Here is an 18,032-nt window from a genome sequence, read left to right on the forward strand (position 1 = left end):
TAGTCCTTTTTTTTTTGCTGTCTGGCGCTATAGTGCCTTGACACCGGTAATTGGTGTACATTTGCGCTTTATACATTCCAATTCATTCATTAATTCCTATGGTGCAAAACGGTGTCATAGCTGAGGCTTCATGTGTAATAGGTTACACGGGGTGGTGTGCAATGGAGGATTGGAGGGGAGTAAATGTTACCGGGTCCCACATTCCTGCCCAGCTTATTGCATGCTCCAATTGTGCATTCAGCCAGAGCTACATCTTGGGTGGATCAAGAGACACATTTACCAGTAAAAGAAGATGGCGGAATGTGAGTCATGCTATCTATTTTAGCCATCAGGGTTGGGAGCTACGGCGACAGGGATGCCAGTAGATTCCACCTGGGCACACAAGTAATACAGTTTGAGGTCTGATGCTTCAAACCCATCATGGTGAAAAGAGAGCGTGAGGGACTCCCATTTGATTCTGAGTCGTTTACCCTCTTATGTCAACCTGATTAACTGTGTTTCGGACAGCAGTATTAGCAGTAAAGGAGTTATTCAGGGGGAGAGGTATATTTGTAAACAAATAGGGTAATTTAGGGCAAATTATCATTTTGATAACTTATGCATTTGACGATTGAAAGGGGACGTGAGATCCACCATGGTTCGTGGTCTGTAATCTTGGAAATGGCTTTTCCAAAGATTTTCCAGTGTCACTGTCTGCCTGTCCCTGTGTATCCTAATGCCCAAATACTTAAGAGAGCCAACACAACATGTGAGGGAAAACTCCAGAGTGAGTCATTTTATGTTGTTCATTAGGGGTTGTATCTGCAACTATGTCCAGCGATAAAGACTCCAGAAAGAGATGAGTTTGGATGTCCTTCCTCATAATGGTGTTAAGACAATCTCTGGGATCTCAGACATACAGACTCATATCATCTGTTTATATTGAGATTAGGATATGTCGACCAGTATATTGCAGTGCAAACTCCAGGTAAGTTGTTGGAGTTTAGCAGCAAGAGGCTCCACTGGAACCGCAAAACGGATGGGGGAGACTGGGCACCCCGTCTTGTGCGATACAATAAAGGGCTTGGAGAGTACTCTATTAGTATGTACTTTGGCAGTTGGTAGGATGTAAAACGGGCAAATCCAGTCTATGAATTTGTAAGGCATGCCCATCCTGCTTAGCATTGTAAATAAATACTGTCACTCCAGGAAGTCAACTGCCTTGGACGCATCTAAAACTATAGGTCCTGCCTTGAGGTCGGGATTTATCTCTTGTAAGATGGACAACAAGGTCACAGGTTATGAGCCATGGTGTGCCTGAGGATAAAATCAGACTGGTGCGGTCTCACTAAATATTGGAGTAGAAGCATCAATCTAGTTCTGATCAGTTTGGCTAGCACCTCAGCATCACCATTTATTGGGAACAGTGGGTGGAATGAGTTGCACAAGTGGGTGATTCATACACCCAACACTACTGTAACCACTTTGACAGTGCATGGCCTCTTGCATGGATGAGGGAGGACTCAGCACTGCCTTCCCTCCTTGCTTGTAAAATTTAACTGGCAGCCAAGCAGACGCAGATGTTTTACCAGTGGGCAGCTCGCCTTGCACTCCCAATATCTAATCTATGATAAAGGGCTGTTCCAGAAAGAGGTGGTGAGCATCTCATAAACAGCCCAGCACACTATTTTTTAAGTGTGTCTGAATATAAAAAGAGTGCTGCTGTTCAGCAGTGGAGCATTAATTCTGAAAGTAGGTTGAAAATATGACCAGAATCTGATCTGTGTCTTGGAGGAGTCTTCCCTACTGGTCCTCAGTTTTCACTACACAACTCGCCTCCAAGTCATGGCCACTACCCATTTGCCAGCCAACTCTTTCTCCCCATATGCCCTTGCTGTCACATATTTGCCAAAGTACTTACATTCCCTTGCTGCTATTTCATTAAATTTAACAAGCTTAAACTTAATCTATGGTTGTCAGTGCTCTGTGGCAGTGCTTGTTCCAGTGACTTGATATCAGCCTCAAGGTGTGACAGGTGAGACTTTAGTGTTCTCAAAACTCCATCACATTTCACTGTGCATTTACCTTGGGTAGTGACCTTGAATGTCTATTGAGCTCAAAAAGTTGGATATTTCTGCCCTTTTCATTTTCAAAGAGAGTGTCTTATAACATATCAGGGTTTAATTTGCAGCCAAAGACCGATTGCAATGCAACGGACAACCACAGAGATAGCAACACTAGTCCATGATTAGAGGGTGTATGGGCCAAGTGTGTGACTTTCTGTACCCAGTGACCCACATGTCTCAATATCAGCCAGTAGTCTAATCTGGGCTAAGACTCTATATAAAGTGGAATAGTATGTGCCTTCTTTGATAAGTGGGTACCTATTCCTTCAAATAGCTAACAGATCATGATCAATCATCATCTCCTTTATATGATTTGCCACAGAAGTTCTATTTTGAGGGTCAAGTACTTTGGGTCAGCTCATCAGTGATCTTTGGGCCCTGTCTACCATGAGCATGCAGGAGAATGCCTGTTCTCTTAGCAGTGTCAGCAACATGCATTAAACATAGTCCTCCATTCTTCCCATATTGGTAGACTCAGACACCCCTAATAATCATATATGGTTCAGCTGGGACCACACTTCTACTTCCTTGTTTTTGCCGCATAATTGAAAGAACTTCATCCATATTTTGTATGGTTTCTCCCTTTGATGTTAAATCATACTGAGCAATGGAGATGTGTTGGTCAGCTTTATTTAGCCTATTGGCATGCCTTTCCAACTTATACATCAGAGTGTCCATTCGAGCATTTAGGGTACCGATTTTAGTGTCTGTCGAGACCAGGCTTTCTTGCATGGCCCTAAGGAGAGATTTCATTTTATCTTCACAGTCCCCGACATCCTGAGATGAACCTGTAGCATCCAAGGTATTACCTTTTGCCACCAATGCTCTTGATCCTGAGGGGACCGGGTTTTCTATATCTCAGTCTTCGGATGTAATCATTGAATAACCCCCGCAACTGGCCGTAGGAACCTTTGTTCATCAACAAAGAGAAATGAGGAACAATTATCTACATAATCAATGAACCATTCATGACTTCATGCCCAGTCAATAAAGAGAGTTAGTATGAGCTAAAGGGTTTTATTTTCAAATCTTTTAGTCTTTCATCTATTTATTCATTATCCATTAATCTTTAGATTTCAGGGGTAAAAGAGAATATAACCCGTCACTCGATATTTGGTTATAAACTATAACAAAATGTTTGTTAAAATCACAGTCAATATAGCAATAATACAACAAGCGTGTGCCGTAAAGAAAAATCCCTAATTTAAATTAATTTGGAGTAAAGTAAGAGGAAAGGTGTCAGTTCTGAAACCCAAAAAAGAGTTCTAATGAGAGAGAGAAATCTATGCACCAGCATGAATCTTTTGCAGTACAAGATATCAGCAGAAAACTCTGCAAAATCTAAGTAAGACAGCCTCTCAAAAGCGAGCCTGTAGACACAGTCGGTAAAGAAACATGGGCATGTGGGATTCTGATTCCTGGGGGTACTACTCAAGGAACACCCAGTAATATAAACAAATGAATTCCATTTTGCATCATTATTTTCTTTTGTCTTTCTTATCCTCCAGTAGAATATCAGCAAGTTCTTGGGAATAAGCAAACTTCCAAATTTATCATCAGAGTACATTATACTTTCAGACATTAGTCCTGAAAAGTGACAACGTTTTCCTGTGGTCCAAACATTTCTTCTCATGAATCATCCTTCCTTTCGCTTCATCTCCTCATGGTGAGAAAATCTATTTACTAGAAAATAGTAGGCTTCTTAAGTAGCAGCATCTTCTGTAATGAGAAGAACAACATCTTGCAAAAACAACTGTTCAATGTGAAAAACTGGCCTTTCAGTGTTCGTGCATTATTTTCTACTTAACATGGCACGGTTAAGCTAAGTTAATTCAGCACCTTATTCAAGGTCAGACCTACAATATGTAAGTATGGCTACCTAAAAATATTTAAATATAAGCTTGCACACATTATTAATAAGTGTATTTTGAGAGCAAATAAAATTTGGGACAGCAGTCCCTTCAGGGCTCGAAGTGCAATTTAGGTCGCTTTCTGTCTGTTTTCCCTGTGCTCAGATCACGATAGTGGAGCAATTGCTGAAGAATGTGTGGTAAGAAGAGTGGGCAGCTCAAATGTGAAGACACATAAAGCCAGGTGGTTATGGCTGTCAGTGTTGATCCAAGTCTACTCAGCTCTGCCTGGCGCCCACAAGAGCCAGAACTCCCCTTATCATTCCGGTCCTGCCATGCCCCTAGTTCTACAGAAGGTCTTAATTGGGAAGCATGAGCAGTCAAGGCCACACCGCAGTCAGCAGCAGTGCAGGAGACGAGAACTAGCCTATTTGGTTGTGCGGGATGAGGCACTTCACCCCAGTGTATTTCTGGACTTACAATCATGGATGGAGGTGGATGTGCTTGATTTTTCATCAGACAGCGGGAGCCTCACTAGAGTGTGGATATCTTGGGCGCCTGCTCCCTAGATGTACCATATTTGAGCCTTGTTTTACTTATGAAGGATTGTATGGGCATTTTGCATGAGTAGCAACCTAGCCCTAGTTATTATTTGCTCCCTGAAACGTTTTCCATCTTTCCAAACCTTATTGACTATCCTCAAGGAAATCAGTTATAGAGTATTTGACAGCTTATCTATTGGATGGTCAGTACATTGCTTTAGGGCATGTGCTCAGCAACTGATATGGGGTGAGGGGATTCACCTGGAACTGTGCATACTAATTAAAACACAGCACTGGAGTTTGCTTAGATTTAGAGTGCAATCTAATTTTGTTATGATGTTATGTGATGGCAGCCTTGAAAATGTCCAAAGTGCCAGCAGATAGGAGAGTATGTTGACCCTATATTGTGACAGTATAATTTTGCTGAAGCTGGTTGAGTTAATTTGAGAATTAAAAAAAATAGTACATTTGTGATTGATAATTGATTTTGGTGATTGGGCTACTCACTAAAGGGTGAGGACAATGTAATTTTTCCACTTCTTAAAAATACCATGGTATGAGGTTTTATGATGGTACAAGTTTGAAATTTGTAATTTGCTTATGCCAAATGAGGGTGTGACCATCTCATTTTGAATTGAGAGACTGTCACATTGGAGTCAGCAAGTATATGTTTGAGAGTGCTAAAGAGGTAAGTATTTGAATGAGTTCGAGTAATTATGGGGCACATAATGTAGAAATCTTTGAACGAGTCACTGTGAGATGTTTCATTTCTGCATATGGCCACTAAACATGATGAGTATTGTTATTAATTCAGCTGTTAAATTATAAGGAAGCAATCAAAGAGAACCAATAATAAGAGATGCCATGATCTAGGTATTGGTAAGCTTTTTTCTAAATGTGGGTGTTACAAATCATTTGCTAGATGCATTGAACTTATGCATAGATGAAAAGCAACTTAGGCACAAGAGAAAAGTCTGATGGGTAATTATGAGTCACTAAGCTTTTGTTTTGTAAGACCTATACATTTTCATATTTGAAGTATTCACAAATTCTTCTTCCACCCCTTCTTGAGCTGCAAAACGTTTGAGATTTGTTCATTTTAGTGGTAGGAGTGAATTCCTTTCCAGGGTAGGAAGAGGAAGGGAACACATCTAAAACTGTTCTATTCATTGCGTTAGGAGTTTCTATATATGGATGTATTTTTTTCCGTGGGGGGAAATACATTGTCTTTGCTGTTCTTTTCTGTAAATGAGAATATATGTATGCATCAATAATGGAAGTTACTGAAGGATTTTAGACTTGGAAAATGTTTGTGAATTTCAAAAAGCTGGCATTCTGCCCCCATGTAATGTCTAAAACTTTGATAGCAGATGTCTGACTTTTTTTATGAATCATGTCCAATGAGTTTTATTAGCTAATAAACAAATTCCAAGTTGTAAATTTGAAAAATAGCTAAAATGAAAAATAAAAGTTATCCAACATTGTGCTTTTCTCACGGAACAGGCCATTTTTGTGTTTGCATTATGTTTGGAGGTTGTAAGCCTGCTAAAATCAAATAAGTAAAGACAGCTTCTAAAGTGTATTTTATGTTTCAGTGCCCCCGACTACCTATGTTTAATGTATTTTGGTACATTCTGTATAGGAATCTGCTTCTAAACCCTAACTGTTAACTCTGCAGGTTGCACAAAGCAGCATTGCTCTTAGTTAATAAAATGTGTACGCTCTCTTTTTCAAAGCAAATTCCAGATGTTTCTCCAACAGGAAGATATACCACCTTGGTGCCCTTTCTATTTATTCTTACAGTCGCAGGCATCAAAGAAATCATTGAAGATTTTGTAAGTACACTTCAACTATATGGTTTATTAATTTCATATAGAATGTGGATTTTTGCACTATTGACAATGGTAAAAACAAAAAAAAACATAAATGACTTAGCTAATTGTACTTCACAATCCAGACTTACCATTGCACAGTATGCAAGCATGAAAGGCCTGACTCGCAAATATGTTTTGTGTTACTACTTGTTTCTTACTCCAGGCTTAAAGATTATGCATTCCTACATTTCCAGAAGTTGTACATGCTCTATGAAAAAAAAAGGTGAATTGGGGTTAAGCTTTTATTCGCACTTCAGTAAAGAGCAACATTTTTCATTAGTCGAAGTTACTAGTGCCTCTCCGCTCACACAAGAGAACATTATTGTTATTTTAGACTGTAAGATAACATTATAATCCTTGTCTGTAAGGTCCTTATCATATCACGTTTATATGATTATAAAGTATTATCATATATCATTACCATAATAATATGAAATGAGATTATTGCCATGTACAATATCTCCTCACTCTATACATGCTATAACTCAACTGAGGATCTCTGTTGTTATTCGCCAAACATTATGTTAGAAAGCAGAGAGGCAAGCACTGAAATGAGCATGTTCTAATCATATCAGTAGGAATTTAGGGAAAGATAAACATTTTTGCCACATTCTATTATTACTGCACTGAACACCTTTATACAGAGACGAATCTCAATGCTATGATCATTCACCAACAATTTAAGTTCAATGCCCTTTTTTTAATAAATGTTTGATAGTGCCTTTTCCACATCAAGCCTCGTTTGTTTTTAAATATTTACAAAATACATTTGCTAGTGTAATTCGCACGTCTAAAGTAAAAATAGCAGTAAAAAAGTAATGTTTCCCTGTAAATCCTATGTTTTGTCAGGTTCCTCGATTTCTCCTGTAGCATTTAATGGGAGGTTTTTCATTTCAAAAGTCATGGAAAATTAGGTTCTCGTTTGTTCTTGATTCATTTTCTGTCACATTGTTCTCAGCGGCCATTAAGGTTTGGATAGCTGTGTGTTCATCTTCTAACTCACTATCAAGTTTCTGTTTTATGTAGATGCATTTTTTTCTACCACAAATTAAGGCATTGCCACATGTGAACAAAACATTTCTGTTATAATTTGCTTAACTTTGTTTAACCAATGTGATTTTGGGTTTTGCTCAGTATAATCCTTCTGCAACCTATGTGTATTTCATGAGTAACATATACGCGTTCCATGGTTTGAACAAGGCAGTTTGGTTGCTGGCTGTGCCTGACCTGGCTCTGTGTTGGGATTTTTTCTCCCTGATTAATTCATCCTATGAATAGGTTTTCCTGTGAAAACATTTACTTTTATATACAACATTTTGCACAGCCTTTTGCCAGACACCAGCTCCTCATCAGAGAAACCCTGTCCGGCTTCTCCTTCACCTGTTTAATGCTGAGGAACCCTCCTACTTCCCAACTCCGCCAACCACCAGGTAACAGACTCCCAGTATTAAGCGGTCCGCTTTACCCTCTGGCCTGGCCATGTGTTCTGTGCTACTTAGGCCAGTGCGACATGATCAACATAAACCCCATGCTGTGCCGCGCCATAAGTTCAGACTGGATGTGTGAAGGATCCCAGAGGGCACAGTTTTACTGAAGAGCAGCTTTACTGAAGCGCTCTCACCATTTCTCTCCCCTCTACACGCTGTGGCAGGGACTGATCATCTCACTACACGGGGGTCAGCGTGGCTTCACTGAAGCCCTCCCACTGTTTCTCTTCACTCTGTTCATCTCACCTCATTGCACTTTCTTTTGACAGTGCTCCAACTCGCCCCTGCCACTCCTGATTCCTGATTCATTTGAGTCCTACCACTGACAACTGTTTAGTGCCACCTACAAGCTCAGCTCAGCATTCTTTGTTGCTTTGCATAACACTACAATGCCATCTACTAGTCATAGGTAGCAATCATCCATTACCCTGTATTTAACACTACTGTTTATGCACTAGACCTCTATAATGAATGCAACCTTTTCTATCATAATGCCCCACCATTTATGATGTTACCTAGAGACCCACGGATTGAGTGGAAGGACGGGATTGATAGTTTTGAGAATTATGTACTGGTGCTGAATGGTACAAGGTTTTCTACAGAAAGAAAAAAAAACTATGTTGCTAGGCTCTTTGGGCAAAGAGGACCAACATGGTTTCAGATACCTTCTACCAGTACACGATGAAGATAGAAACAAAATTGAGGATATGTATAAGGTGGCTAAACTTCATCTACAAACCAGATTTGCCAAACACGTTAATGGAATAATGCAATGTCATAAATTATATACACAACCACAATGATCATCTGAGGCGGTTGATGACTTTGTGGCTAGATTGAGAGAATTGGCTGCAAAATGTCAGTTTGGTCAGATGACAGAAGAACTGACAAGGGATCAATTAATTGTGCAGTGTAGTAGCAAAATAATGCAAGGGCGGTTGTGGGTTGCCAGTTATCCAACTTTAAAAGATTCCATCACCATAGCTAAGGTGGTGAAGTCAGAGAAATGCATGCGTAATATGCAAAAAATGGAGCAGAAAATCAAAACTCTGATGTAGTTGTGGTTGACGATAAATCAGACCTGATCTATGCTGTAAAAAGTGAGCTGTCAATGAGTAGTGTGAGCACCAACAAACTATCATTTTGTGTGTATTACATATGAGGGAGAACTTGTTACTTAGCCGACTCAAGGAACCATTTTTCAGTTAGAAAAGAATGTTGCAAGAGTGGGAAAAAAGGACACTTTGCATGCATGTGCAAAGCGTTTGACCAGATAGTTGTTATGTAGTGGATGACAAACCTTAACAAAGAGTGGTTATGGTGGATGGCGAGGCTGATGAGGGGAACAATCTTGTAAAAAGGAAAATCTGTCCCAAAGCAAACTTCAAAGTAAATGGAAAACAATATATTTGATGGTGGCTTCAGTGTCATCATAAACCATTATACCCAAACAGCTGTATGATACCATCTGCCCATTGAACAGTTGGAATCCACGGATGTGATTCTGAGGGGCTACCAGGGATCTGGCATTGGAGTAATGGGTTATATTTCTGCACACATGAAATTTGGAAGTCAGGAGACCAGAGGAAAGGTATATGTTGCTCAAGAGGGCCCGCCTATTTTAGGATGACTGCACCAATATGACTTATACATTGTGGTGAATCCAAAGGCTAACAACCAGGTCATAGTAGTGGACGTAAAACTCTCAGAAGACATTTTGTGCCAGTATGAGAAAGTTATTGAGAATAGGCTGGGAGAGGCCAAAGAATGCATGCAGGAGATCAAACTCGAGAAGGATACTGAACCTGTCAAGAAGTGGCGAGATAAGTCCCATTGGCATCAAGCACAAAGGTGAAAGAAATTCTTAAACAATTAATAGAGGACGAAGTTATAGAAGTAGTGGAGGCTACAGAGTGGTTGTCCGCTGTCGTCATCACAAAGAAATCAGATGGTGAGTTATCCAGGTGACTGGTTGACACCTGTTCGCTATAAGTCAATAAGGACGCTCAATGGAGGACCACACGCCAATTATAAATACAATTTCGCTTTACTAGAATTGCAGGTAAAATGTAGGCATTTAGCACATTAACAATAGTAGAATAAGAATAGCAATGAAAAGCATCTATTTATATATATAAGCAAAGAATTAATTGACAGATATAAGTTTTAATTAACTGTATATTAAAATGCATTGCACTACGATATTTAAGAAGCAGAATATAAATGAGTTGAATACTTCAGATAAGCTTTGATTTACTGCACACCAAAATGCATGTTTCAATTACTGCAGCAGGCTCTCACTACGATGTTCAGGAGGCAAAATATAAACAAACTGAATACTTCATTTAAGCTTTGATTTACTGCACACCAAAATGCATGTTTCAGTTATTGAAGCAGTTCACACTAATAGGTTTAGAAAGCAAAATATAAATGAGCTGAATACTTCAGGTTATAAACACAGTGCAGGCATAAATCATCAGTCATAATAATAGAGCAGAGAAACAAAGGTATTTTATCCCTGTGTGGAAGCTTAACTTAATCCATGACATGCTGGGGAGCCCTCTACCGCCTGCTTGGACCTCTCTCCCCCTCAAGCACCACGAGCAAACAGGCAGGCAGCGCTGGGCCATGGCAGCTTCCACAATTCCATCTGCAAGCTTCCAAATCCCTCAAACACAGTTCAGTGCTTAAATAACTCAAAGCTTGGATTCTATCTCATTCTGGCATTTTCTAGCTAATGTTATCAGTACTTGGCTGCTCTGCTCCAGTCTTTGTTTACATTCCATCTTCTCCCTGTACTCTCGTTCTCAAGGTTGAGACAGAGTCTTCTACACAAACAAGCGTGAAAATAATATCATGAACTTTTCCACAATGTTTGGGAGGGGGTTTCAACAGGCATTACGCTCATCTACACTGCTCAAGCTAATTAACCCTTCGCGTTACAATGTCTTCCGCATCTTTCCCTAAGTACTGCACAGATGGTAACTCAGATTTTGTGTTGACTTGAGCAGTCTTAATTAGAACATTGTCATAGATTGCTTCCCTTTGCCCAATATAAATAAACTCATCCTGATGTTGTCTGGGGGGGGGGGTATTTTTCTCAACTAGGCTTGAGGAGTGCTTACCATCAAGTAAGGCTCTATCTGGACTCAAAACACCTCCCTTCCTTCAGTACCACTGAAGGCACTTTTCAGTTCAGTATGCTTCCTTTTGGATTGTCCTCAGCAGCAATTGTTTTTAGAGGTTGATGTCTAAATAACTGTAGGGTGTCAACAAAGTTATCTTCTTTCAAGATGATATACTCGTTTTTGGAGACAGTATTGAAAAACAGAGTAAAACCTTGAGTGAAGTGTTATCTCAAACTGAGAAGGCTAGTTTGACGCTGTGCAAAGTGTGTTTTCTGTTGGAGGTGGAGTACTTGGGTTACCTTGTTACGAGGGAAGGGGTTAAACCAAAAATTTACTTGTTGAGTGCAATTGGGAATGCAGAAGTGCCAAATGACAAGGAGAAGCTTAAGTCTGTTATGAGTTTGATGGACTATTATACCACTTTTGTACAAGATTTTGCTCATAGGACACATGCTTTTGGTGTGTTGTTGAGGAAGGGCAATACATTTATTTTGGGTGAGGAACAGCAATTGGCCTTTTCTGTCATTAAAGACAAAATCAACAATGCGGGGGTCCTGGTGCTATGTCAGATGGGATTGAAAACGATTGTCACAGTGGATGGCAGTGCTGTGGGGATTGTGTTGGCACAGAGGCATGACAGTGTGGAGAAGACAACAGCATTACTTTTTCGGTCTTTGACGAGTGTGGAGAGAAATTACTCCCTCATTGAACGAGAAGCATTACCTGCTGCCTGGGCAACCAGTCATTTCAGGACCTTCATTTGGGGAAGTACAGTATTTTTGAGGGTAGACTACAAACCTTTACTAAAGTTTTAGGTCAAGAAAGCACAAAAAATTGTTCAGGCAGACTAGTTAGATTGGCACTGTAATTGCAAGAGTATGCTTGTAGGGTGGAATATATACCAGGTTGGAAGAATAAGGTTACAGACTGTTTGTCAAGACTTCCTGACAAAGCGGCAGATGATTGTGAGTTGGAAACGGAGGAGGTAGTAGCAAATGTGAATAATGCCACGGAAGGCTTGGAGAGTTGTGTGTCCAAGGAGGATCAGGGGTAGTAAAGTTGATTAAAGGAGTGGTGGGCAGAGAGGGTACCTTGCTAGACATAGTGAAAACATTTTTTAAGGTCGTTGATGAGCTGCTGATTCAAGACGATTGTCTTGTGATGAGAGGAGAGATGTTTGTGCCTCCTTGTGCCATAAGCCCCAAGTTGGCGCATTTGGTGCATGAGGAACGGCTTAGTCAGATGTTGACTCCAAAAGGGTGAGGGAGAGGTTTTGGTGACCTCTCATGGACACTCAAGTGAAAACATGGGTAGAGAAATTTGAGGTCTGCATGGATTCCAAGAAGCGTATGAGAGTGGTTTTAGGTAGTATGGAAGGGGGTCAGCAATTGTCAGAAACAAGTGTTGTGTGGGAGGACGTTTGCTTGGACTTTATTGGTCCTTTTGCATTTTTTCCTGAGCAAGAAGGGTTTGCTGCAGTGTGGGTAGATACCAAATCCAAATTGGTGGAGATTGTATTTGAGATGTGTCAACAGTAGCTCGACCATCACAGTTTTTGGTGTTCAGAAGGGAGGGTATTCCCTCAGTGGTAGTGATGAACAATGGCACACAACTCACATCTGAGGAAATGAGATGTTTTTTGGATACCATTGGCGTAAAGCATGTGTGTACATCATTGTACAATCTACAAGATAATGGCTTAGTGGAAAGGATCAACATATTGGTGAAGGCTATGATGCAATTGGCATGTAGCTCGGGATTGTCGTTGCAAGACACCATTCAAGACATGCTCTGGGCTTATCACACCACTGTGAATACCAGTACAGGGAAGACCCCATTTGAAATGATTAAGGGTAGACGGCCTGGGACCAAATTGATGCCTTCTTGGATGAATGATGTTGGTTCCAAAAATGTAGGTTTGGGTTCCACGGGGAACCAGGAGAGATGCTTCATTGATGTGGGAGACTGGATCAAGGTCACACCGGGGGGTGTTTGTAGAAGGTTGTCCAAGATTCGCAGGCCTTATAAGGTGAAGGTCATTAGTGGTAATTGGGTCAAGTTGGAGAATGGTCAAAGAGGGATTCTGAAGAACGTTGCCTTGTACCAAAGACCGGGAGAGAAGGAGGTGAGGCCTTGAGTTGGTGAAAGATGTTCAAGATTGTTGCTAATAAGAGACAATAACATTTTAAGCAAAAAAAGTGCAGAAGTCTAGATGTTCCTGAAGTTCCAGAAAGTGGTAATGGTGGTACTGTGGGGATTCAGGCAGAAAGGGCCATGAGATCGAGTAAACCCCCTGGTTAGCTGGGGGATTATGATTGGGGTTTGGGTAATTGTATGTTGCTTTATTTATGGTTTTGGTCTGGTTGCTTTGTATGTGTTATGTGTGTGGGGGTTTTGTCTTGTTATATTTGTTTTGTTATTTGTTTATTGTCTTTGTTTAGTTGGGAAGGGATGGGGATCTCTAACCTTTGTTTTGTTGTGTTGGGGGAGGGGATGTGCTGTATTGTGCTTAACTTTGTTTAATCAATGTGACTTGGGTTTTGCTCTATATAATCCTTCTGTGACCTTTGTGCATTCCATGAGTGGCATATATGTACTCCATGGCTTGAACCAGGTAGTTTGGCTGCTGGTTGTGCCTTGACTGCCTTTGTGTTACGGGTTTTTCTCTGATGAATAAATCTTATGAAAATGACTTCCTGTGAAGACATTTACTGTTATACACATTTTCCTTATGCAATGTCTTCATACCCACTATCAGCTCTTCATACCCACTATCAGCTCTTCATTTAGAATTCAAATAGATATCAGGTAGTAGTTAGGATATTCTTTGGTTGTACATTACAAAGAAAGGATAGCAGATGTCATAAAATATACTAGCCCTTGATCTAACTTGAAAAGTCACTCTTTTTATAATATTGAACTTGCTTTTTTTCTTTAGCCATTTCTCAATCCCAGTACTTCAAAATTAATTACCAGTTGCTACAGCTTTGTTGTCTTTGTGCCATCCACTATGTCGATCAGTTTTGATCCTTAGTCATTAAGTCATTATTTATCACCAACCTTAAATCTGTTTTGAAAGTCTGAATCACATCATAGTCTCTATGTTCAGCACATCTGCATTCCATCTCTCTTAGACTTTGAGACATTGCCATGCCATTTGCCTGCATATTTGTTTCTGCTATATTCATCTCAAGGACATTTCTCCGCCTAATAGCTTATTTTCCTTCATGTACAGCTATTCAAGTAAAAACTAGCCCATCCACTACTGCTTCAACTTGTGTTACTTTTTAAAATTCACCTTTATCATATTCTGTAGCAGTCTTGACAAACTAGATTGAGAGGTTCATGTCCAGCTAATCCATCCAAACGATTGTACGTTTATCACAGTAATTCAACTTATTTGGCTGCAGAATCATCCTGTGTTTGACACTTGCTTGTCAAGAAACCATTTTAGTGCAAAGCGTCATCTGTAAGGAATTGGGTTATTGGTTGAGGGGGGTGAAAACCCCACTCAAATAATAGACACAATTCTTGACAGGGTGAACCACAGTTGTCACTAAATAAACCTGTACTTATTCCTCCGAAAGACTGACACAAAGCAGTCAGGCTTAACTTAAAGGCAAATCATAAAGTATTTATGCAGTACTCAAACAGTAATAACATGAAAAAACAACACACAATAAATCCCAAGCTAATTTGCAAACAATAGTAAAAAAATTAATAAATAAAAACACCAAAAAAACGAAAACCCAATAAGAAGACGAGGAGATTTTAAAGCTTTAGGCCATTTATGAATATTTGATGGCGCTGAACTGGTCAGAGTCACAAGTTTAGGCCAACCAAATTAAGTGCAGGTTGGCTACAGGAACCAGGTTCGTCCCGGTGAACAGTTTACTTTCTCTAAGTTCAAGTCCACAGGAGAAGCCCCAGCTGAAGCTGTGCATTGTTGGGAGCAGCGAGGAGATGGTTGTTGGCTTGAGGAGCAGATTGTCGCTGGAGCTTTTTGTTGGCAGGAGATGTGAGCGGTTTATGTTTGACCTTCACGTTGGCAGGAGATGTATCGATCGTTGCTGACTCAAGGAGCTTGCTCACCATTCCAAAGAGCCCCAACCTTCTGGATTTTCACCTGTAGCTTGGTTTTGAAGCAGGAGGAGTACATTCAATCAAGCTGAGGCCAGCAGCATGGCTGAGGCAGGTCGAGTTGGTGCTAGTCAGATGAGCAGTTGTTGGGAAGGCCTCTGGAAACTTTTTGTATCCCTGCAGCTCAAACAGGAAGTCAGCCAACTGACTGACTCTTGGAGTCACTTCTATGGATCTTAGGTTAAAGACCAGGAGTTCCAGTCTTTCCTCCTCAGACCACAGGCAATCCTTCTTCTGAATCTTCGATAGGTCCAGGAGTATTCTGATGAGAGGTTCTGAGAGTGCCACTTTTATACCCTGTGCCAAGCTGTGTATGGGGGCCCTTTCTTTGTCTAGTCCCAAACTGGTTCTATCCAGTTCTGTCCCTTTTCCTGGGTTTGGCTTCAAACTGTCTAGGGTAAGAAAGGACAGGCAAGCCCAGGGGTCAGCTGAATTTGCTAATGACAGAGCACGCATATTCAGAAGTCAGAAAGAGGGTGGGCATAGCAACAGTAAAACTTTTGAAGTTTAGATAGGGCTGAGAACAACCCCTAGGCTATCCTGCTCAGGATAGTAACACCCTGCCTTACAGCCAAGGCTGTTCTGCCCCCATGACTGTAAGAAGTGCACAACGTACCCCAGGAGAGCCATTTACAATCATATGAACCTGGACACTGGCAGAAAGGCACATTTGGTTTGGCAGAAAAATTGTAACTTTCTAAAAGTAGCATTTTCATAATAGTAACTTAGAATTCAAATTTACCATTAAAGAGGATTTTAAATTACAATTCAGACGAGTGGAAGGATCATTTCTCGATCTGTTCCCAAACTCAAGTTATCACCTGTTAAGTGTAATAAGGTAACCCTGTATAAATCTATGGGAAAGATAGCGTAGCTATTGTGAAATAAGACCGTAGGAGTCGTTCACTGTCAGGAAATGTAAAACCCAACTACACATGTTCCCCTATTTTTATATACCATGCACCCTGCCCTATGAGCCTAAAGGACCTACCTTAGAGGTGACTTATAAGAATTAAAAAGGAAGGTTTGGCAAATGGTTTATTTTCACAAGTCAAAAACGCAGTTTAAAACTGCATTACATGCTGCAGTGCCAGTCATGAGACAGCTTTTACAAGCTACTATAGTGGGTGGTGCACTGAGTGCTGCAGCCCATTGGTATAGAACAACATGATGGAGGAATGATGGAATTAATCTGAGTCATTGGTAATTACCTGGGCCACATCCCATGCCATCTTTTTTTTGCACATCACCATGACACCTCAGTTTGGTCCCAGCCAGAAGAGGTGACATAGGGGGTCATTCCGACCCTGGCGGTCATGGACCGCCAGGGCCGGGGACCGCGGATGCACCGCCAACAGGCTGGCGATGCATCCAGGCCAATTCTGACCGCGGCGGTAAAGCCGCGGTCAGAAAAGGGAAACCAGCGGTTTCCTGCCGGTTTTCCCCTGGCCTGAGGAATCCTCCATGGCGGCGCTGCAGGCAGCGCCGCCATGGAGATTCTGACCTCCTTCCCGCCAGCCTGGTTCTGGCGGTTTTGACCGCCAGAACCTTGCTGGCGGGAACGGGTGTCGTGGGGCCCCTGGGGGCCCCACAAAGATTTTCAGTGTCTGCATAGCAGACACTGAAAATCGCGACGGGTGCAACTGCACCCGTCGCACCCTTTCCACTCCGCCGGCTCCATTCGGAGCCGGCATCCTCGTGGATGGGGGTTTCCCGCTGGGCGGGCGGGCGGCCTTCTGGCGGTCGCCCGCCAGCCCAGCGGGAAACTCAGAATGACCGCCGCGGTCTTTTGACCGCGGTACGGTCTTTCGACCGCGGTACGGTCTTCTGGCGGTTCCCGCCAGGCCGGCGGCATCCGCCGCCGGCGGGGGTCAGAATGACCCCCATAGTGTCCAAAATAACGATGGACTCGGATGCAGCCCAAGTAATTACCAGCAGCATTCCATCCAACACTTTTTTGAATAATTTAGTGTGACCTCACACTTGACATCACTGATGACATTTCAGATTCTATCATTGATGATATCACAGAGATTTTGTAGCACATCACCTATTATATTGATTAGATCACTGATAATATGGCATCAACAGTTCCATCCTTGTTGGCATAACTGAATCAAACAAACAATGGATAATATGTGAAAGAAGAAGGAACACTGAAATGGCCAAAGTCCACACCCTCCACCTGCAAACCATTGGACATGTCCATATGCTAGCTACAATTGATTTTAGTTGGAAGACATGATGACATAAAGTATGGTGTAAGGATATGCCCTAAGACAAACATCCAGGTAATGCACATAGAATATGTGTATGCAGAAAAAAAGGTGATGGCGAAAAAGAGGAGGCTGTGTCTCCTAAACACTAGCATAAGAGAAGGGCATTTCCAGTATGTGGTGCTTATACACAACAGTGTATATTGCGTGTTTATATTGCTATGCCGTTTGCCTGTAACCAGTCTGGTGTGTGTTTAATTACTGATAAGTGGAAGTCAGGGATGGGTGCTGAGCTTGCGGAATTGTGTTTTTAATATAAAGGAGGGTGCCTAGAGCCTCTGAGTTGACAATTCTTTTGAAACTGGGAAAGGTCATACCCTGCATGATCTGGTACAAGCATGGAGAGATTAAAGTCTGAACCAGTAAAAAGAACTGTCAATGGCCATGCCCTCAGCAGAAAATGTACTCTGGTTGGGCTAAGGGCCTCATTTCGAGTTTGGCGGATGGGAAAGCCCTTTTGCCAAACTCCCAACGAGGTGGCCGCCACCTTTGTGGCGACCTCCCCGCCAGAGTTATTATGAGTTTCCTGCTAAGTTGGTAGGCGGAAATCTTAGTTTACGCCCACCGGCCCAGTGGGAAACAGGCTACAGCATTGTCTCTGGCTCGTAATCTGGCAGCAATGCTGTAGCC

At 41.5% G+C, this 18,032-nt stretch overlaps 1 protein-coding gene across 1 annotated transcript in view; it reads left to right on the top strand.

Moving 5' to 3' along the window:
* ATP8A2 (ATPase phospholipid transporting 8A2) overlaps positions 1-18,032 on the top strand; it is a 1,954,943-nt gene that overhangs the window by 455,122 nt on the left and 1,481,789 nt on the right. The window contains exon 4 of the mRNA XM_069202231.1: positions 6,234-6,332. Coding sequence (XP_069058332.1) covers positions 6,234-6,332 — 99 coding nt within the window. The remainder of the gene's footprint in view (positions 1-6,233; positions 6,333-18,032) is intronic.

The sequence above is a fragment of the Pleurodeles waltl genome, chromosome 8 (genome assembly GCF_031143425.1).
Source record: "Pleurodeles waltl isolate 20211129_DDA chromosome 8, aPleWal1.hap1.20221129, whole genome shotgun sequence".
In the NCBI taxonomy this organism is placed as follows: domain Eukaryota; kingdom Metazoa; phylum Chordata; class Amphibia; order Caudata; family Salamandridae; genus Pleurodeles; species Pleurodeles waltl.